Source organism: Astatotilapia calliptera, chromosome 7 (assembly GCF_900246225.1).
Source record: "Astatotilapia calliptera chromosome 7, fAstCal1.2, whole genome shotgun sequence".
NCBI classification, from domain to species: domain Eukaryota; kingdom Metazoa; phylum Chordata; class Actinopteri; order Cichliformes; family Cichlidae; genus Astatotilapia; species Astatotilapia calliptera.
Window position 1 is genome coordinate 7,341,853 of NC_039308.1, and position 23,540 is coordinate 7,365,392.

General features: G+C 39.9%; 1 protein-coding gene across 3 annotated transcripts in view; it reads right to left on the reverse strand.

Moving 5' to 3' along the window:
- The window catches only part of kiaa1549la (KIAA1549-like a), a 113,625-nt gene that overhangs the window by 36,207 nt on the left and 53,878 nt on the right, over window positions 1-23,540 (reverse strand). For 2 of the 3 annotated variants that reach the window (XM_026172779.1, XM_026172777.1), the window contains exons 6-12: window positions 21,553-21,686; window positions 20,493-20,661; window positions 12,450-12,509; window positions 11,332-11,492; window positions 9,388-9,559; window positions 6,351-6,511; window positions 4,552-4,587 (exon numbers count right to left, since the gene is read on the reverse strand). In XM_026172779.1, the coding sequence (XP_026028564.1) occupies window positions 4,552-4,587; window positions 6,351-6,511; window positions 9,388-9,559; window positions 11,332-11,492; window positions 12,450-12,509; window positions 20,493-20,661; window positions 21,553-21,686 (893 nt within the window). The remainder of the gene's footprint in view (window positions 1-4,551; window positions 4,588-6,350; window positions 6,512-9,387; window positions 9,560-11,331; window positions 11,493-12,449; window positions 12,510-20,492; window positions 20,662-21,552; window positions 21,687-23,540) is intronic. The other variant, XM_026172778.1, reaches the window with a different exon arrangement.

Genomic DNA, 23,540 nt, shown 5'->3' on the forward strand with positions numbered 1-23,540 from the left:
AAAGTAATTGAATGGACATCCCTCCCTGAACCTTTTTTTTTTTTTATCAGTCTCCAAACACCAGAGCTGGCATAATGAAAAGTTGAAAAATAAATAAATAAAAAAAGATTAACAGCACCTTTGAAGTGGGTTTTGGCATAAAGAGACAGAACATAAAAAGAGGCGGCAGCAAAAGCAGTCTGAAAAGCCTCCGAGGCCTGGACACAATCTTTGTATTCAAATTAAGAAAAAGCGTTTAGCGCGCAGGAGTGAAAAAAATTAAAGCGTGGGGGGGGGGGGAAGAAAATTTTAATTTAGGTTACACAACCACGTAAATGAAACCCAGATTGAAAAAAATAATAAAAATTGCCGCCTCTTTTCTATTTCGAGCAGCTCTAAAATGGGACGTCTAATGCATTTGATGATGCATGCTAAATTCTGAGTGCGTGTGAGGTTAGGCAATGCGTGCATCCAGCTGACGGCGTTGTTAATAATTCATCAGTCATACACACCGCTGTACCATCAGCAAGCTCCAACACACGTGGCTGCAGACGTGGATGAGTGCCGGGGAAAGTGATAGGAGCTCAGATAGAGACGGAAAGAGAGCGCTACACCGTAGGCCCTCTCACCATGCCATAAATATATATGGATTGAGTCCATCTTTACACGCATATTCTACCAACTGAATTGATGTATGTTGACAGTTGCTGACTCTTTCATGTGAAAGACCTATGGAGAGTGCAAACACTCATTTGCCTATAACCTATGAGGAGAAAAGAAAGGGCAACGTGCAAGGTAGGAGCACAAGATGTGCTGTTGCAAATATGTCCTTCCACCAGTATGCATGTGGATTATCACAGCACAGGCATAAGGTTTCATGCCACGGGTGCTGAAATGGCACTGAACTGCAGGTGATGGGTAAAGTCATGCATGGAGACAGTATGAATTCTCAGAAATGACAAAGCCGAGGGGATGTAACCTTGAAAAGCAGGCTGACATTTCACCGCTCACATTTGATTCATGATCGTTCTTTCTCTCTGTTCTTTTCACTTCCACACATCTGTCTATTCAAATTGTCTCTGCCCTTTCTTCCTTTCAGGACTTTCTCTTTTCCCATTCTCCCTGCCTTGTCATCTCGCTCCCTCATTTCCTACGTCCACTGACAGTGTGTTGACTTAACAAATGGCCGTCTTTCATCTTACGCGAGGGGCCCAGTTTAATGAAGACTTGAAGCCCGTGCTATGGGGTGATCCTCTGATCTCTCTGTCGGAGATGGATGGTGTTTTTCTCCACATCCATTTAGAACAGCACCAGAAGAAAGAAGGCGAGGAGAGAGAGGAGGACAGCAGCAAGAAGTCCGGGATTTCTTCCACTTGAGGATGTCATATGAAGTCACTCTGAGCACGACTCTGTGGCACCACCAGATTATCCTCCCTTTTTTCCCTTCAGTATCACACAGATGCTTCTCCTCTTGTCTAATTTTAACTCAGAGCAATACCCAACAGCAGCTTGATGAGGTGCAGCAGATGGATAAGATATGCTCTTTTCCCCCTGTGGCCATATTGATTTAAATTCAGCTCCAGCAGGGCTGATGGCGGAAGCACAGCCAAGAGATGCGCTTAAAAAAATTTTTAAAAAAGAGACTAGATGCATAATAAAAAAAATAAAGTAAGGCTTGATTGCACATCAACAAGGTGCTGCAGCGGTTAGATAAACTCCTTCAGGGGGCCAGTCGAGGCATGATGCAGCAAAATGCAAACTACCTTCAGTCCTTTAAATGGCAGCCACTGCATTGTGCACTCACTGAACACCTTACAAATGAAAAATGGATTTCTTCTACTTTCGCTGATTCCACCTCTATTGTACTCCACATGGAGGCCAGCTATCTGAGGCTTTCATGCGTATACAAGGCGGCACAGAGGGAGGAAAAGCCATTTTGAAGAATGTTCCGGCTGCACAGCAGAGTGATAAAGTGAGGAGGAAGCAGCAGAATCCCTCTTTAATGCTTAAACACACATGCAGACCTAATATAAGTCACACTATTGATCAGCAGCTTTAGCTTGTCCTGCACAGTGTGGGAATAGTTCACGCACACATGCGCACGCGGGCACAGTTGCACACAGGAGGTCAACTTGATGGAGTCTGCTTGGTATTCAGATGACTTAACAGAACACACACGCAAGCCAGCTTAAGACACGGACTCCGTTTACGCCTGAAATTTGTATGGGATTTATATCTGCATGTCCCGTGGAGGAAAATTCAAGATGTATACACAAACACTAAAATTAGAATGTGTTGTAGAAAAAAATGAAATGACAACATTGGATCTTTGCCGGGTGTAAATGCGATCTGCAAGGTGTGACCACAAATCCAGCCAGTAACTTCTAATCAGCTCTTCTGCTTCTTTCTTCTTGAAAATTGAAAATTAGACATTTTCAAGCTAAATTAATCAAATTCAGCAGTCGTCTTCTAGCATTTCAGTCTTTTTACTTTATAACTGCCTTTTGTGTTTTTCTTTTTCCCCACTGTAGCTCAGCAAGACAACACTTCCTATGAGGAAACACACTGAGGGAATTTGGTGCTACAATAACTCACTCTGCAGGACTGGCTAGGCTGTTAATCTCAGTAATGCGTACCGTGCTTTATGCTCCTTTTGGACTCTAATGGGGACTATAATTTTCAAAATGAACATCTTATTGTATTCAGTAAGACTTGAAACTAGCAACTGAGATCATGAAGTCATTACAAAAGTGCTCACTGAGGTAAACAAGGAGACGTTCATACAAGTGGGGGTTTTTCGTTGCAACCACAATCCTCACCCTCTCCAGGCCATTAGACAGAATGCAGGGTTAGGGCACAGGTATAACATCTGGGATGTTAGCTTTGGGTGGTGAGAAACAAATCAAAATGTATATACCAGAGAAACTAAACAGCTGACTCCTCAAAGTGCAATAAAATTATGAACAAGGCACCCGACTAATGAAATAACTGTTGAGTTAAAATATTCCACCTTGATTACATCTCATTAAAGTAAGTTATTGAAATCACAACTGTTTTTTGGAACAGTCTATATAAGCGTGTATTTTTGCTGTAAAGCTGGGCAGATTGTGGACCCTCGAGTTGCCATTTAAAGACCTTCAGTTTTTGGCAACCCGGAGGTTGCTGCTTGATTGCATAGAACAAGAACTGCACGCCATTCCCACTCTCTTTTTTATCATTTCTTCTAACATCTGGCCTTTCTTATGTAAGCAACAAAAAAAAAAGATTTTAAAAAAACACCAGCCAGTACTGAATGTAGACTGGTCAGTATACATGCCGCCATGAGAATAATTTAAAAAGACCAAAACTAACTGAAAGTCTCTAACTTTAGTTTTCAGCTCCCAAACTTAACTCCTGTTAAATATTTATCTGATTTATTGAATGCACATCTTGCTCGGGTTTGGGAGAGAGTAAATACAGTGGTTGTAGCTTCACGGCGCCACTTATAAAACCTCATATTTTGGGCCTCTTTAATATTTCATGCGCTCTCTTGTGAAACAGCCCATTAAATGTTTACAAACAGTTACGAAAGCAAACAAACCTTGAAGCTGGAAAATTTGAATGTTAATATATAATACTAAAAGAAGTGGAAAACACTCAAACCCAACACGTACATGTATTTTCCGAGGAGTCTACACATACTAGCTCCGTGTCCAACCAAAGACATCCCGCCTACCCCTGCATGCATCGTTCCCTCGGCTCGCTTTGCATCTTGAGGGATGAGGATGAGAAAGGCTGGACCAAAATAACCCTGATATGTTCCACCGCAGTAACACTAACCACACTGATGGCCTCTGCACAGTTCTTTGTCATTTAAGGCATTTTTAAGCATCTTTATCTGTTGGCTCTGTTGCTGCTCTGCTTTGAGTTCATGATCATATCATTTAGTGGAAAAACCACATATAAAAAAGGGAATGGGTTGGAGGTCTGTGTGCAGGGATCCTGCTGTGCCACTGCAGAATGTGAGCAGGATAAAACAACCGGTCTGAAAGGGAATGGCAATAGCAAATAAGCCAAGGCTGATGACACAAGCTTGTGTCACTCTTTATGGATGCTACAAAAATAAAAATAGATCAATTTGGTTCGCAGATGTTGAGCTTCATTTTTGCAATTCAAATTTATGGGCCCCGGTTAAAAATGGATTCTTCTTCAGGCCAATAGTATTAAGCTCATTTGGCTGTTTTTATGAGCCAGCATTTTATCAGCCTATCAACTCAAACCTAAACATTTTAAATCTCACTGAGCATGCTTTAGATATTTCTTCACCTGCTCTCAATGCTCCCCCTTCCAATTTCCTATTGATATCTCGTAGCCAATGAGAATGGTGGAAAAAGTGATGTCCACAGAACAGCAGCCGCATGCAAGAATTTACCCGGCAACAAGGACACACAGAACACAGAGTGATAAGCAGCCAACAAAGCAGTTCAAGCAACTGTTCAAACCCAATCAATTAATGAGAATAACAGCAACTCATTCATTCATCCACTGACTCTATCAGTCAGCTATACACCTTTCAGGCGTCTTAGTGAATACCTGGTGGTGGTAACTGCCCTCCCTTCGATATGAAGTCTAAACAGGGAAGAGAGGGAAATGGTCAGGAAAGGGTTATTATAGAATAGAATAGAATAGAATAGAATAGAATAGAATAGAATAGAAAACAGGTGGATAGGGGAGGAAGGAATGCATCAAATGTTCCGGTTTTGGCCATCACTCTAATCTGGGTTAATAAGGCTGTATTCACCGAGTTCAGAATGAAACAAGAGTAGCAAAACAATCAAAGTAGGATACTTCTGACATGCCTACCATGTCGAGCTATAAAAAAAAAATGTGTATTTCAATTTAAGAAAATATGTTGAACACTTTTTTAAGTGAAAGATCACTAAACACCTCATGCTATGGTGAGTTTTACCCACGGCAAGAACATTCAATGTGTGAAAAAAGGAATTTTAGCTCATCTCCCTTTAACATGGCAGTCTGCTTTATTATGGACTGTCCATGGAAAGTAGCTGGGTGGGGCTTTGCACTTACACCCAGATGTGTGTGCCTGAGATGCCCATTGTAGGGATATCAGCTCCCTTTGATATCATAAAGAGCAAAGAGTAGGAAAAATTATAAACCAAGGTTATTCAAACCTATTTGGTTGGAAAAGCAACAATAAAAGGCAAACTTTTACACTTTCCCTCCACCTAACACAGTCTACAAACCCCTGGAAACTGTACTTATGTGCCACTTTATAACAACATTATAGGCAAATGAAGCTTTAGTTTTATCCAATAAAGTGTTTTTTCTCATTTCTTACTATTTGGTGGGTACAGAAGTTTTAGAATTGAATTTATGGCCAACGCTATATGATGAAATATCTGTAATCAGTCAGCGTTATCCTTTAATGTGCACATCCGTAGCCTACTGTGGTGCAAACGGGCTGCAATCAATTCAAATAATGGAAATTATCTGCAGGCTTTTCCAGTAACTCAGTGAGTCACTTCGCTTTGTTTTGGGCTGTGAAATGTGAACATGGTTCACGTGGATTTACAACCAGCCACATCCCATAAGTCAAGTCAATGCATGTGCTGGAGTGGAGACCTAATGATGATATCGAATTTGAACTTAAAGGCGATCAAATTCTGAACACCCCTGCAAGAATTTTCTGAAGAAATAAGGCTGGCGGGCTCGCTGCTTGTTTAGCACTTAACTGACTGCAGTGACACCAGCAGCTGTTGTTCTGGCGTCATGTGCTGCATGGTGTCAACCTGACCCGATCAAACCCAGCTGGTAGCAATCCATAACAAACATGCCCATTGCAAATGATTGACTTTTACTTAACCTCACACTGGCTCATGTTGGCTGAATGCTATTATTGTGAAAGGGCCAACATTACCCTAAGGTCCACTTCTAGCACAACAGGGCCTGCCCATTTCCTTTTGGTCATTTGGTCTTTGCAGCATGCATGATTAGCAGTAACCATGGGCTATTGGGCAGTGAGAAAACAAATGAGTAATTCCGGGACAGATGGGATTCATTTTTCTGACCTGAAGGAACGGCTTAACACACTCGTTACTCTGCGCAGTTTGTCACTCATAACAGGGTTATGTAATATTTTAGAAGATCCAATTTCTAGTATTGGGATTTGTTAAAGTGAAGCAATGACATTTAGATATTTTAGGTTAATTATTTTTTTCCTCTTCTGCTATAAATACTGCAACAGTTGAGCTGCAGTATTTATAGCAGGAGGGGAGAAAGGAGCAGAAAAAGCAGCAAAGGGAGAGAAAAAGTGGACAGACACAAACACAAAGGGCAATAAATAAAGGCAGGAGAAAGGGATAAAATCTTACCTTGGATCGAGTTTTAAAGGTCCTGAAGGCGCCCGTTTTAAAAAGGACCCTGTTTCTCTTACACAGAATGAAGGCCACCATCCCGATCACCACCATCAATAAGAAGAGAGGCGTCAGAACGGCCATGATCCACAGGTTGCTGGGCGGTGTCTTTACCACAGCTGCACACGAACACAAATGGGTTCAGTCATTAAAAACAATACACTGTATAACAAGTTAATTAAATATCTTTACAAGAGCTTATTAGGTAAACTGATTCAGGCGGTTTTCCCAGATGCCTCATTAACAATCTCTTTTCCACCTCCATGTTTTTCCTTCTTGGACTTCACTAGCAAGGCTATGCATGATTCACAGCTCAAAATATGCTGGACATTGATGCTAAGCCACTGCCTGAAACAAGGCAACATCTGATTGGCTCTTCAGCACAAGTAAAACAATTTAAACAGCAGGTGGGTGTGGCTTCTGCATAAGACCCAGAGGTTTTAAGAGAGAGAGACGTGGCACTGAATTAAAATCACACAGTCAATGCTGTCTGCCAGAGATGAGCATATTAAAGGCATCACTACTCTATGACGTCATAAAAATCTAGGAGTATAAAAAGCTGTGGGAAAATAAAGCGTGTAGAGAGTCTGAAGCCTGAGCTTTTAGATGACAGGGATTGCTTGTTTTGAATGTATATCCAATATCAAAATCAGGCAACAACTTGAAGTTCACCAGAGTTTTGAACTAATAACATATTTCTCTGAGTTTCTCTTCAACACAGCAGTTTACCAAATGGATGCATCTCCATTACAAGAATTAATGTAGATGGTTTCCACTGAGGCCATGAAAGCAAAGCAAATGAATTTTACAGGAACACTGTGTTCAGCTCCCTGCCCAAACACTGTGTGGAGGAGCTGTGAAGGGCACACATGGTTGTTGGTGTCTTTCCAGTTTCTGTATAACTCAGAGGGAGAAAAGGTAAGGGGGAACATTTTGTCCTCTCCAGCACAAACAATACGAACAATAGTTACTCAAAGAAAACTGACCTGAAAAGCATATCTAACTACAGCGTCTTCTTAATTTAGAAAATCCTGTTATGCGTTATTTTATTTCTATTTCATTCAAAGCTCTTTTAGATGCACTGAGTATAACTGAAAGTTAATTTAAACCCAAATGTCACAGTAAGCCAACACTGCTGTGCCCAAGTTTAGCAGATCTCTCCTAAAGAGGAATGTTTTAGCAGTGTGGGGTCTCTACAACTGCTACTAACTGAGAAATGTGCTCTGTGAGTTGATTCTGCGTCTATAATATCTCACACTGACAAGATTTGTGTTAATATTCAAAGAAAAAAAGGTCCACGTACTTCATTGCTCCTATTTTTATGCTAATTAATTCTAAATTCTAGACTAAAATCTGCAAGTGTTAGAACAAATGGGAACAGATCTTTTTTACACCAGACATTTTGACTTGTCACAGCAGGAAAAGCACTTAATGAAACATTAATAACTTAATGGAGTCATCTTTCACTCTCTGCCATAAAGTGATCCCGTAAGCCGTGACAGTGAACCAGCATGCATGACAGTAGAGCCGCTCCAAAGTGAAATGCAGCCGTCATTAATCCGTCTACTGTGCAAAAACATCAATAGTTGATCAATATGTACTTGGATTACACATTTCAACTTTGACAAATTATGCATTCATTTAGGACCTTTACATCAAGGATTTAAAACAACAGATCAAAATTTACTATAGCAGCTGCAATTCCTAAGCAGGTAACTACAGAGAGCTAAAATCACTGCTTGTAAAACTAGATTTTCAGCCTGATGAACACCCCGAAAAATTTTAACAGCTGCTTTTTTAACAGGCTGTGAAGCTTGTGTTTGTCCCAAAAACTGCATTTCCACCTCAATAAGCTGTGACAAAACCAAAAAATGCCACAAACAACCAGCAAACCTGTTTTGAAACTCCTTACATTATCTTTCTTGTCAAAACTTACTAAATACAATTATTACATTGTGTATTTAATTCTTTAAAAAAATACCTTTTATTATAGTCAAAGGAGCTTTCAAAGAAAAGCGTCTGGACTTCTTTAAGTTGCTTGAAGACGTTTCACCTCTCATCCGAGAAGCTTCTTCAGTTCTAAGGTCAAATGGTGGAGAGTCCCAGATTTAAACCTAGTGGGAGTTTCCCCCCCACAGAGGGACAAAAGGACCCCCTGATGATCCTCTAATCGCCTGAGCCAAGGTGTGAAACTGGGTGTGGGTCCCAATCAGCCAGGGTTTCGGGTGAGCTCGTTGTGAAACCTGGCCCCACCTTATCATGCGAATTCCTGAGGTCAGATGGCCCAGGATGTGAGTGGGCATTAAGGCGTCTGGGGAGGAAACTCATTTGACCTTAGAACTGAAGAAGCTTCTCGGATGAGAGGTGAAACGTCTTCAAGCAACTTAAAGAAGTCCAGACGCTTTTCTTTGCAAGCTCCTTTGACTACGATGACCTGGATGACTGAGAACCTTCACAGACACCTTTTATTATATAAATATTCTTGTAAACACTGGTTATATATTTAGGTTCTGAACCTGTTTGTTGGAAGCTCATAATTATGCTATAAATATACAGTTGGTATTAAGGAAAAAAAATATTTCCCAAATTGCACCCCACTATGGTTTAAGTTGATAACAATACTATACTACTAATTTAGCATATATTTTGCGAGCATACTTAGTAGTTAGCAACTGTAAGAGGAGAGGTAACAAGAAAAGCAATTGTATCAACTCTAGTTCACAAATTTACAAATAAAGTCCTTCTACATTTTGTTTTGTTTTTTATCACAAAGATACACACAATTTAAAGCTAATGTTAGTGTTATACTGCAGGCATGAAAAACTAAGCCAAAGTCCTAAAAACTGACATTTACATTTTGTTACATTAAAATAGCTTTTATGCATAGTGACACTGGGATAAATAAAGCCCTCTTTTGTGTGACTTGCCTGGTCCCTGATATTCATGATATATGACAATGTAACTGAATACTGGAGGAGTATAATGAGAAGCTTACGTTCAGCCTGGACTTGTACAAAGTATCCCAGGGTCAGAGCCATGGTCTGGGAGTCCAGACTGCTCAGTGTCTTAGCAGCTGTGGTTCCAGAGATGGGTGCTCCATTCAGCTGGGCATAGTAGGTCATCTCTGCTGGGTTCTTGGGACCGGGAAGTCTACGCATGCTCACCATCTGCAAGAGAATGGGGATGTCATAAAACCTTGAGTAATATGAGAAAAAAATGTTTTACCACAGTTCATACTCATAAAACATATTATATGGCAAGATTTAACACAAAATCCAAACTCTCTTTCTCTCTACCGAGCAAAGGATTAAAAATTCTTGCTGGTGGCCCAATCAAAACTCTGAATCAGCTCAGTTGCTTTAATCAAGTCGAGCATTTGGTGGAAGATAACTACACTTGGGGAAGACACTCGAGGATAACTGAGTCACTTGAAATCTCAATTTCCTTTCATCATACATCAAACACCATTTTTAATTTGACAAACATTACACGGTTTAATAAAGTCCGGTAATTTGATTTTGTCATAAGAAGAAGGGATGTGTGTTATTAAATGGCTGGATGATTTCTCCACTGGCTACACCCCGCACCACCCTTTCTGTCTCTCTCTGCCAGCCTCTCCCTCCTCCACTTTGCAAGCATAAAACCGGTCATCCATGGCAACCATAAAACCTTACGGGTGTGTAAGGCATAAGGCCCAGGAAGAGTCAAACATTGTCTTAATTTGCACAATATGGAGCAGTGGAGCCAGGAGGTGACAAATCCCCAAAAGTCATGCACACACACACACACACACACACACACACACACACACACACACACACACACACACACACACACACACACACACACACACACACACACACAGGGTTTTACTAGAAAAACACAATGAAAATTAACTTACTGGCACTTGAGACCTATTTATGACAAATTTAAGACTTTATTTAAATATTTGGGTACTGCTTTTAAAGGTTTGACATTGTAGTGTGTCTCAGTTTTCATAAAGTTTGCCCTTTCCATGTCAGTTTTCTGGCAGCGTACTTCATGCTCCCCTGCAGTTTATGCGCTCAGAATATCAGCATTCTTGAACGCAACAACAGTTTTGAAACCCGTCCCCGCTGACTACTGTCAGTAGCGCTGTCCAGGGTGCTAAATCTGGAGCTGTCCAGGGACATGCAGACTTTCACAAATAGTAAGTTTGCAATTTCCCAAAGCCCTGCCAGAAGGGGGTTCAGGGAATGATACTGACACTATGTTCATTGATAGTTCTTCCAGGGCAAATGTGAATGTTATTTATTACATTGAAATTTTGCATGGCTTAGAGGGAGGGGAAACAGAAACTTAAAACTCAGGATGAACAGAGGAACCAAGATTTTTGATTATTATGAACTGTGAGTTGTGCAAAGCTACCAAAGTGTAATATAAGAACAAAATTATGTTGCTTGAAATTATCATAGTAGGTCCTCTATATCACCACTTTGAGCATCGTTAGTACAGCAAAGACATAATGTGAATTACAGTAAATTACAGATTGTATAAGCAGAGTGAAGGCATATCAAAGACAACCATGACTATAATTATTGTTATATTTTTCCAGTAAATATACATATTAATTTGTTTTTGAAGCACAGAAAGGAGTTTAGAAACCAGATTCTACTGTGAGCTTCTGAGACTCTGTCCAACATTTTCTGGAAAAAGGTAGATGTCTACAGACCGAATGTGAAATCCCAATACCTAGAGCTATCTTAATAAAAGATTAAAGCTAAACCTGAATCTCTAAAGAAAATAAACCTGAGTAGGTGAACACTGTGTACCAGTTTCTAAATACAAAAGGTGATGAAACTTATAGAGGTGCAAAGTGTTTTTCTTCCCGTATGGAGGAAGCAGAAGACGCCATCATCACAGCCACACACTGAGATCCACAAATCCCATTTCCACCTACCTGTACGGTGTAGCCCCCCACAGTGGTGGCCCGCCGGGATCTCGCCGTCCGAGGGCCCTGCCTGCCAGCCACCAGGAAGAGCTCAGCTAGCCGTTGCTCCATAAGACTGGCAAAGCTTTGGTAGTTGACCTCCAGGGAGGAGCTGTCTACATCCTGGATCACTGTGAGTTGAGACAAGAGAGGACAGAGGAGGGATTTTGAAGGGGGGGGGGGGGGGGGGTTCAGGCAGTCAAAGAGAAGAGAAACCGGAGACAAGTGAAGAGATGGAGGACAGGAAGGAAAATACAAACAGGACAAGAGCAAAGGGAGGAAAAGAGAAAATAGGTGTGAGGAGGTGATAAAGAGAGAGAATGAGAGTGTAAAGACAAATTAGCTGAAGACAGTATTAATACTTGAGAAAAAAGAAGGAAAATAGATAATAGAAACAAGCAGACAGGAGATGAGTGGGCTATCAGAGAGGACTGGGTGATTGTCCCTGCAATTTAATAGCTGATCATCTTGAAACTTCTATCAGGGCTACACAGCGGCACACAGAGCAAACAGTCTGTCTGTATCACACACACACAAACATATAAACAAACACACACGCACAAACAGATGAAGGTGCTTGCATCAATCTTGATCTTGAGTGCGCGTCTCTTATTAGAGGCCATAAGTGAGATGAATCTGTGGACAGACACACAGACACACACACACTTCAGAATCATTCACACCCTGCCATGATGTGATGTGAAGTGATCTCTCCCTCTGCCCCGGTCAGGAAGCTGTGAATTATACATCAATAGGTTTTCCCGGGAACAGAGCAGCTAAAGACACTCTGACACGGAGAGCTTAAGCGGGCGGGGGGGGGGGGGGGGGGGGGTGCAAAGGGAGGTGGGAATGGGGGGGGGGGGGGGGGGGGCTCAAGAGGAGAGGAAAGGAAAATGTAAAGATCCAATACCATTGTGCTGAATTGCACAACAGCACGCGGCAGACATTTAACTAACTGCTGTTTTGTCCAATCGATGCAGCTCTTGATTACCACTGATCACCAAGCAGCACCTCAGTCCATGTGTGTGTGTGTGTGTGTGTGTGTGTGTGTGTGTGTGTGCGTGCATGCGTGCATGCGTGCAATTTACCCGTTATGACCCAGTAGTTCTTGGTTGCTGCAGACGTGTTGAGATTATGATACTCAAGAGCTGGAGACAGAGAGACAGAAATAGGGGGTTAGATTAGATTAGATTCAATTTATTGTCTTTGATAAAGTATCTAACACAAACAATGAAATGCAGTTTGCCATCTAATCTGAAGTAAAAACAATAACAAAATTCATAGAAATATTGGAAAGTCTCATTTGAGTCTTTTTACCATCTAAAATTTACTTTGGGATATTTTTTAGTATTTTCTAAAGATACACACATGCAGACCAGAACTTCTGATTTTGGATGGAGCTCCTTTCTATAAATAATAACACTGACAGTTCCCTAAGATCGTATTTTTATTTATTTATTTATTTCTGGTTTACACTTTTATGGCGTGAGTTGCAGTTTTTTGTTTTTAAACTATTGAGGATGTTGAACCCATGTGGAACAGAAATAGAAAAAAATCCTTTGTTAAAGGTAACGTTTGAAAACGTTCACCCCTGGATGTCAGTAGATTGTATACTGCAGTCAATTGAATTGTTTTTTCTTAGCCCTCCCAATTCAAATGCATAACCCTAGCAATGATAGCCACTGTAGTAAAAACATATTTTAGTCTTCCAAGAGAGATTCAATTTGCAGTATTTTTACTTTTTCACCCCTAAGTCACCTCAAAAACCCTGGACACCATTCATCGGTAGAGAGTGTAGGCTGTCAGCCTGCTGTTTACCTCAGCAGTAAACGTCTATTTACTCTGGAGGAGGCTGTAAAACCTTTTGAAAAGAGTCTAATATGAATTAATGAGTTAGTGAAGCTCACTGCTGTCTGATGAAAGCGATACTAAAATGAGTTTTTGAGGATATCCCGAACTGGTTTTTGCCATTATTAGTTAGCCAGCCTTACTGAATCTTAGATCTAATATTGCGGGCTCAGCGAATACGATGTGAGAATGTAATCAACCTATTTATCAGAGAGAAACTCTGATTTTTAGAACACCAGAGCCTAACATCAGCTGCTATAGTGTTAGCATATAACCAGCTGTTATTGTTGTTGTTGTTTTGCAAGCTCTTGTCACCTGGCAGGAGACCGGAGGGTCACATGGCTAATCTGCTGACGCTAAATGATTGTGACAATACTGATAATAAATTTATGGACATTTTTGTGTGTTAGAGCCCTTCAGAAGAGGTTTGAAATGAGCAAGGATAGAGAACAGTGGAGGAGAAAGACAATGAGAAAGAGATGATATAAATATATATGTATAAATGTCATATAGACATATATAGTTTGAATGAGATATATTATGATCTTTTAAAAGTTACTTATAAGGCGTACTGCATATGTGGCCCGCTTCTCGTGAGGTCTGTCTTGGCTACTTTATTAAACATAGCGGGGAAGCAGGTAGTTTCCACGATCCGGTGCCCAATCCTATGTATTTTAATAGATTATTAAATCTACTGGTGTTGGCCAGAGGGGCCGATGGTGCGATATGGCAGCCTCGCTTCTGTTAGTCTGCCCCAGGGCAGCTGTGGCTACAACTGTAGCTGCCTCCACCAGTGTGTGAATGTGAGAGTGAATGAATAGTTGAATTGTAAAGCGCTTTGAGGGCCCCGAAAAGCGCTATATAAATGCAATCCATTATTATTATTATTATTATTACTTCCAAGTTTATTTTCCCGGGTAACAATTAAATCATAATTAATAAATAATTGAGCTACACATCTCCTCTGCTGATGTACTATAATTATTACACAGCAGTGTAGGTCAGGTTTCATTATATGCTTTGATTTCCTTTACCTCTCACATCTACACTAGCCTTCAGTCTTCCTTCCCGCTCGCGTGCTTCTGTTAGCAACTCACTCTCTGCTTGTTTACCTGTCAGTGTATTCATTTCCTAAAACGCCGGCTCCTTTCTGTCCACCCGGCCGTCTCCTTCTGCTTTTATACACACACATCATCACTCCCTCAGCCTGTCGACCTCTTTCTGTGTCCTCTTCATCCGTCAAGCTCTCCCTCCTTATTTCCCATCTGCCTGTTTTACCATCTGTCTCCACCTAACTCCTCTGAGCTGGCTGCTTGCCGAGCATTGAGTGTTTAGCCTGAGTCAGTGGCATTACATGATGCAGTAGCTGTTATCAGCCCGCGTCCTGTCTGCCTGACGTCTCTGTATCTGAACGAGTTCATATTCACTGCGCTGTCCTCTCGAGTTAAACAAGTTCGCGTAAACACATAAGACAATCCGCACCGAAGTGTGAAAGTTTAGACTCATTCACTTTGAGAACCTGCTCAATGTGCAGATGACTCCAGCGCTCTGATTTCATCAACACAACAGCTGGAAAAAAAGAGGAAGAAACTTGAAGAAGAATCAGATGAAAAAATAAAAGCAAAAAGCTACTTCTACTATCTAGAAAAATGCCATTTCTCAACAAGTGTAATATTATTGCCTGTGGACTATTTTCACCTGTAGATTGACATATTATCGAGTGAGCATTTTCCATAGGCTATATATAAAAGACAGATGCAGCCATCCTCACATTAACACTGTCACTTTAAAATGTGACAAAGAGCTTTATGACCGTAATCATTTTGCTTCTCTGAAGCCAGATGCTACGAGTGAGTGGTGAAAGTAACTGAGGAATTGAGGGCGCTGTGTTGTTATCAGCAACCACAGTAAGGGTTTAGACACAGAGGATAGTGAGCAGATTGGCGTCTATTGGATTGTTTTAATTGAACTAGTTTCTGCATTCATGGTAATACATGGACATGTGTATACTTTTTTAGCCTCAGTTTCATCTGTTTACCTTATGAACGCAGACATAGAATTCTTAATATGAAACCTAAAATCTTTTGTTTCTCTGTTTTATTTCTATCAATCGCTCAAGCCACACCTGCTCCCATTGAATCCAGGGGATGAAGTGCTTTATATTCTGAACAGCAAGTTTGTTTGAGGGAAAACAAGGATTCGCAAAGAATTGCATCATTTGTTTGACTGACAGCTAAAGCAGCACGATATAATAACCACGTGAGATCAAAGCTCCCTCAGATGTACGCTGCCAAAATTCAGTCACGCTAACCTATAGTTAGCACAGGAAGGTGTTGGGTTTTTTTTTTTCCCCCCAAATTAATCTCAGTTTAGACAACATTATAATGAGAATAATTTAGACATCTCACTGACCTGAAGGTAAGGATACACACCAAAGCAAATGCAGACACTCTATAAGGAGACAGGCTCAAACACGCACAGTCATTCCCTATGGCAGCTAATTAAATTCACATTACACATGCCTTCACTGCTTTACAGGCACGCAGCATACTTTAGCCTGTACTTTGAAGAATAATTAAATACACCTGGTGAAAGATTAAAAAATATAATTATACTATAAGGTTGCCCTTTAATCCTCAAAAATGCAAACACTTAAATGACTATATGCTCCTCTGTATGCAAACAGACTGTTCATATGAATCTCAGTATAACTATAGTTAATTTTTCTGACCAATACAGTGACCTGCATATGATCATTTCCGCCCATTTGTTCATTTAATTATGTTTTTAGATTATTATATACAAAACCATTCGCTCACTGTTTCCGTAGAAAAACATGCTGCTTTTAAGAGAACAGACACTGTTTCCGTGGTGATGCCAAGTGGGTTTGCATGTGACTAGGTGAAGTGTGATGCTTGAGCCCTTTGGGTGTTGAGAGCATGCACAAATAGATACTAATCTAATCTCACCGGGCTAAAATTAGCTCATTCGGGGGACGTGGTCAACAGACTGCCGATGGCACGATCGAGATGATCGGAGCTGTACAGCTGTTTGCCCTTTCAAAATCTCACAGATGGCAGTAGAGACAAGACCGGAATACAAACAGAGCTCCTGTGGCTCATCTTTGGGGTCTATGGTCATTTATATATGTTTGTAGAGTCTGCGTCAGCTACTGCAATAATTAATGTTTACCGTAAAGATCTTCAGGAGTTGCACTGTTTTTTGGGTTGTTTTTTTTAACTGAATGAAACACTTGAAGTGACAGAGGTGACTGCAGGTTATTCATTTGAGTAGAGAACACAAATTACTCTATAGTACCCTAAAGTGGCCTTTGTCAAGGTAATGCTTGATATAGTCAGGTAACTTAATCATTTCTTTAACTTGTTAGCACCTTCCTGTAGTCTACCTACCTTCAGGTATTTGTAGCTAAATATATAAATACATAAATACAAATAAAATACATTTAAATACATTTAAATTCAATTAAATTCAATTATTAATAATAATGACAAGCTGAAATAATTATTTCCTATATGACTTTATCAGTCCATCACATTTCTTTTGGCCCACTCCTTCCAATGTTGCTTCACTTCATTAAAGTCCTGCAGGCATTAGTTTATGCACGCCTCTCTTAGGGCCAGTCTTTCATTCAGGCTGAAGTCTGGGCTTTGGCTGGGCCACTGCAGCACCTTGATTCTTTTCTTTTTCACACACACTCTGTTGTATATCTGCTGCTGTTCCTGAGATTTTTGTTCTGCTGAATGACCCATTTTTTCCTTAGCTTTAGCTGTCAGCCAGATGGCTTCACATTGAACACTTTGGTATACAGAGGAGTTCATCATCAGCTCAATAACTGCAAGATTCCCAGATTGTGTGGCTGCAAAACAAGCCCAAATCATCAAACGAAGATTGACAACAGCCCTAAATGTTTCCCACTTGTGAATAATCTTTCTCACTCAACTTCAAATTGTTTTGAAATTACTTTATAAGCCTTCCCAGATTATTGCTGATGTTTTTCCTCCTTGGCATTAAAACAGACCTGAATGCTCCAGATGAGCAAGCTGCCAAAACCAGCACTTTTATAGAGGTGGGCACATTTGCTCATGATCAGTTAATCAAGCGCATTTCATTAGCAGAACCTGTCTGCTACTTACCCTCTTAATTCCTATGTAAGCAGCGTGGATGCACTTTCACAGAGTCCTATGCAAACATTGTTTTGGGTGTTTGTTTTATTCTTCTCTCTAACTAAACAGTTTGACCTCTTTCTGTTAACATATATGTGATAAAAGACCATCACTCTTCTTGAATTAGAAAAAATATAAATATTGCAAGGAAAGCCTTAGGTGAGAGCTCTTTGAAGCATGTGGGGGGAAAAAATGAGTAGCACCTTGCATTTTGTAGGAGTACCTAAAATAATCTTACTGTTTATGCAGAATGCTGCTAATGTCACATTATAGCAACCATAAAAACCATAACAAATAATGAGAGTTTTTAGTTAATTTAACTGCAAAATAATAAGTAAAAAAAGCATCAAATATAGCATGACATAGGAATAGTTATGGAATAAATAAATAACATTAAAACTCTACTGCATTAAAGTAGTTAGTTACATTTCTACTGCTCCTATCCATGCTTTCATTCACTCGTCTCATTTTTGCTGCAGGACACGCGTCACAACACCAGATGCTAAAGGAAAAATGAAACCCCAGCAGGTTTGATTAAACAGCAGAATCGGATGTTCTGATAATGAGAATGGAATAACTGCATCAGCCATGATATTTTAGAAAATGCCTCTTATCAGTGTTACCCAATCCTTAATTCCCCCGTAGAGAAGCAGGTCAGACATTTGTTATGTCACGAAACATGCAACGCCCTGCAGTGAACTCACTGGTTCTCAGTAGTCAGTGTTCACGAAGGTACCCTACATATGCCATGTCAGTTTCAGGCCAGCAGCACAAAGCAGCACAGATTAAGTAAAAGAACAATGGTTATGTAAAGACTAAAGGAATTAGCGTGAAGAAACTCACAACTGCTTTATGGGAAGAAAACAAACAAGAGCATCATCTTCTGACGCCTCTTTCTGCTCTGCATGTGTTCGATCGTCTTGAGTCAATACTGATATCCGACACAGGCAGTCCTCCACTCTGCCTCCAACCTTTGTCTAAGTCATGTTCTGCACCCATGTTCCCTTCCTGCTGCTTAAAACCTGACAAAAAATACACATGGATGTGGGAACCATCTCTGTTCTTGTTGTGTTTTCATTCCAGCCTTGCCAGAATGAGTGTAACACTCTAGCAAGTCATAAAAAATAAATAAATAAAAACATTCCCTGATATTTTCTTGGTTTCGGATCTTTGAGGCAGATATACAACATGTTCAAACCTACCTCAAATTTACCTCGGGGTGATATATTGATTAAAGTGGAACAGAGCAAGGTAAATAAAAAATGTAACGTATTTATTTATTTGAAGTTCTTCTCAGTAGGTGATGAAGATACCAGCAAAACAAAAACTACAAAGTCACCTTTTCAGCTATAAACTATCCCTGACAACGCAGAGGAGGCTCCTTCTGATTTGTCAGAATGAGCTAAAAAAACAAAAAAACAACAACAACAACAACATCAACAAAAACCACACCCATTAGGGCAATATAACGTCAAGTCAGTATAATGTCAAAAGCAATCTTGCCAAATCGGGCCAAACTCTGAAATGTCACTCCTAAGTCTCCGACAATGGCAGCTGTGGATGAGGTTGATTTTGATAGTGTTATAATAAGCTCTGGTACAGTGCATTGACATATACAGCTAAAGTGTTGCTGCGACATTTAACTAAACATTGCAAAGTGTGAATGTAATATTTCTTAATATTTTCTAAATTGTCAGAGCAACATGCCTCACCCGATGATGAATTTCTCATTTTAATTTCCCCTTGCAGCCCTTTATAAAAGATTAGAAATGCATCATAATCATCCAGCCGCGACTCTAAGATGGCTTGAAGGTAGATCTAGTGAATGAGTACTGAGCACCCTAACTGAACTCTAATTTACTGGTTATACATCATTTATTCTGAATTAGACTGTTGAAGTCTTTGTGTGCTGCACAAAGTAACAATCTCAGTGATTAATAATGAAATACTAAAAACTGCAATTCCTCCAATGGCCACTTGAGGCTCCAAAAGTGAGTCAATTTGCTTGTTAAATGCAAAACTAACACCATTAACATCATGTTTCTAGCCTGATATGCTACAATAGAGAGTTTAACCCTTCATAACAACTTTGAGTGGCGTAACTGATTTCATTGGTCGATGGCGCCAATCAGCATCGCCTTCACTAACTGGAGTGATTCTAAAAGACCTCTCGACATCATTTGTGCTGTTGGTGGCTTCCAACACATTCTCACTCCCAAAGCGTAACATTTTACACTAGGTGACAAATCGTCTGTATATTACGCTTCCGGGCACCCAACACGTCCATATATCACGAGATCGGAAAAATGAGGAAACATGAGAACTGTTTGGAATGAATCTACACATGTACATTTGTTTTACTTAAATCGCTTTGAAAAACACTATCTAACGTCATTAAAGTGCTGGGTAAGGTTAGGGATAAGGTAAGGGTTAGGGCTGGAATACATGGCTGGAACGTGTATTACCGTGGGAGCATCATTCTACTGGATTTCATCCATAACCCGGCACGTAGCATAAAGAACGCTGAAGGTCACCTTTCACATTCCTCAGGAAGGCCTCTGGACTTGACAGGTCGTCACTACATTACGCCTCGGGAGTGAGAACGGGCTCTGACTTTTGGAGCATTTTTAAAGGATTATCTGAATACATGTATGGCTTTTTTGTAGTGCAGATCAGCCACAAAGTTTAACTTCACCTGTGGTGATCATTACAGTGGCTACAACCATCTTTTATATACAGTCTATGGGTACCATAAACTGTTAATGCGGTTGCTCAAAAATGGGATTCCTACCTGCAGCAAACCACACTGGAAGTGATGTAAAGCATGCTTTAATGCTCACAAAATCTGTTTCTGCTAATCAACATGGCAGATGCACTAATTAAATTTCATTACTATTTGTTCTGGGTGCCATAAACCTAAAACTTTCAATAAACATAAATGGGGGAAAATAAAACCAAAAGCATCTGTATGGCTATCTTACAATGAATAATCGATTACTGTGTGTCAATGTACAGTATGTATGTACAGCACTTTAGCTGTAAGTGCAAAAAATAACTAAATGGATAAAAGTGTATTGAGTGTATTATGGATGCACTTACGCTCAGCGATGACCAGCGGTGGGTAGAACAGAAAGTACCCCACCAGCTCAGCAGTGAGCTGGTTGAGAAGACTGCTGGAAATTGTCCCGTTAAGTATTGAATCCTGATTTTTCACCACATACACCAGAGTGACTGAGGGGGAGTCAGGCTCCTGGGAGACACTCTGGATCTGAGGATAAACACACAAGCACAAAATACATTTTATTATTTTTATTTGAATCCGCCTGTCAAATATGGTACACTATGTGCCCCATAGTCATTCTAATATTTGTCATATTAGAATGACTTCAATACTTTATAGCGGGCACACAAACAGCCAGCTACGGCTGCATGTATAATTCAAATATTTCTGCTGAAATATCTAAGCGTATCATGCCAAATGTCAAAAATCCACATAAAGAATGCATACCAGAGCTTCAGACACAGTATTACACTTTGAGTGAGCACAATATAATAAGACCTAGGTGGTGCTGTGAACCTTATGTGAATGAGTCACCGTAAACGAGTGGATGGCAATACAAGGTACGAGGGATTCCCATCACATTCCTCCATGAGTGTTAATATTTCAGAGGATAAATTATGAATGGAGCCTATATATCTGTCTCTTCATGCTGAGACCTACTTCTGATTGTGATGGTGTGTGCATGTGCAGTATATCCTGCATTCATGAGGGTACATTGACAGATGGAGAGAAAGAGACAGGAAATAAGAAAGAGGAAAGAAGAGCTTCAAAAAATAAAAATAAAACAGCATTGCACACAAATGAGCTTTGATTGTGTCTCCAGTTGTTTAACAAAACAGCTATTTTCTTCTTTATTTTTTTAAATTGCTGCAAAACTGTCTGACCTTTTATACCAGGCAATTACCACAGAAAACACAAGAAACACACGCCTGAAATAAGGTATTCTGACTAGTTATAGAGTGGATACAATCAAGAAAGCTTGTTTTCTGGTAAGTGACGACTTTATTATTATTCATGTAAACCTTCTTAGCATGCAGCATGCAAATACTGCTTATTTGTCCGTCTGTTTTTTCTAATAAAAAACGCCCCACGCAGCACCTCAACAGTGAGTGTGTTGTAGGTCTCCAGCACTTTGTCCTGAGCTTCATCAAAGGCGTTCTCCAGCCTCTGCTCCAACATCTGAACAAAACTGCAGGAGTAGATGTTGTCTGTCGGGCCAACAAACCTCAATACTGGAAAACAAACCATAAAAAACAACAACATTATTTATAGACTGCAGTTTTAAAAACCTACAAAGTTTGACAATGTTCCCTTTTTTTTTTTTTTTCTTCATGAACCGGTGGTAAGATGCTTTAAAATTTTTCACTTTATGGGCAGTTAGCTCAGCAGGATGAGACAGAGAAATGGCCCGGGAGCCTGGGAGCCTCTTCCAGTGCAGATAGCTTTTTTACTCCTCTATCAATCAAGTGTATTTCATTTTGCTCTCGTCATTAAAAGGATAAAATAAACCAATTATTGAACAAAAACTCTTTAGTTTGAAAGTCAGACACATTCATATTTATTATAACTGATTTATGGGTGGCAACCTTGTGTCCAGTGCCTCTAATGCCATTCTCTGGTGATTTCTTTAGCAGAAACCTACGTATTCAGGTACCAGCTCCAAAATCTGGCTCTTCAGATAACAGACTTTCATTTAGAGTTTAATCTGTTGTCATGGCAATGTTGTAGCTACAAATTGAATTACTGCACCACAAGAATCATGGAAAGAGAAATTATTTAAAAACTCTTCAGCAATCCACTTCATCACGCTGCATCTAGAATCTGTATCTGGGGCTGTGGTTTAGGCATTAGTGCCCTATATAAATGTCGGTGTGATCAATAAACCTAAGCAGTGAGACACAGAAAGAGGATTATCATCACTATCTAGAATTAGAACAACTGAAAATAGTATTTCTATGTTAGCGTCACACAGTCCTGCACCGAGGAGGCACAGGGTAAGCAATATTGAGTCTATCAGATTACAGCAGATGTTATTAATGTTGTCGCCCTCTGTTCTCGCCTTGCACTCTTGTCTTTCTTTGCTGTTTTTTAAAAAAAAGCTCTGTAGCGACTGGGATAGGAGAGGTGGAAAAATATTCTGACCTAAATTCAAATGCCGTGATGCTTATGAGTGCGGGCTACATCTCTCAAAAAAAGAAAAAAAAAAAAGACACTACATCATTCACTGGTGTCTTAGCCTGCAACACTGTGCAGGCGCAAACACTGCTGACCCAGTTGGTAATCTTATGTAAATGGGTCTGTGGCTGCTAAATTGGCATATACTATACATTTATGGATTAAAGCTGTACAACACAGAAATGGGTTTTAATTTCTGCTTCAAGTGCCTACTTCACATCCAGGAGTAGATACAACAAACACAGCAAACATCACTACAAGTGCTAAAGTGTGGGAATTGGCAGAGAGCTGTAGTTGTTTTTACAGAAAACGTGAAAGCCAAAAAATAGATGTTCTCAGTCGCTTAAAGCCACTATGTAGGGTTCATGAACATACACTAAATACACTGAATAGTCGTAATGGTTTTCATAAACACACTCATCTTTGCATACAAAAGAAATCATATCTTAAATGAATAATTCTTACAAAGCGGGCCAGTTTGCCCATTTACAGTCATGAAATACAGAACAAGTAGCTTTAATTGAAACTGTGTGTCTGATGAGACTGCTGAGAAAATGTTTTACATCTAATTAGTTGCTAATGCAAAAGTGTACATTAGATAAACAGCAGTCAAAGTTGTAATTAACACTAAAAACATTTTTAAAGCAAAACCATAGTGGGAGCTTGTTTCCAAAGATTTTTGCACATTTTTGCAAATAATTTTATTAATTAGAAAGGAACAAAAAGATGTCGCATACATACCAAAAAATGTATGCACAGATAAAAATGCACAGAGATTTGTATAAAATGTACAGAGATATGTATCACTGTACACAAAGCTTAGGAAAAAACTGCAATAACATGATTGGTATTTTTTAGTTTCTACGGCAGGGGGATGGATTAAACCACTATTTTACATGGAAAAATGCCTT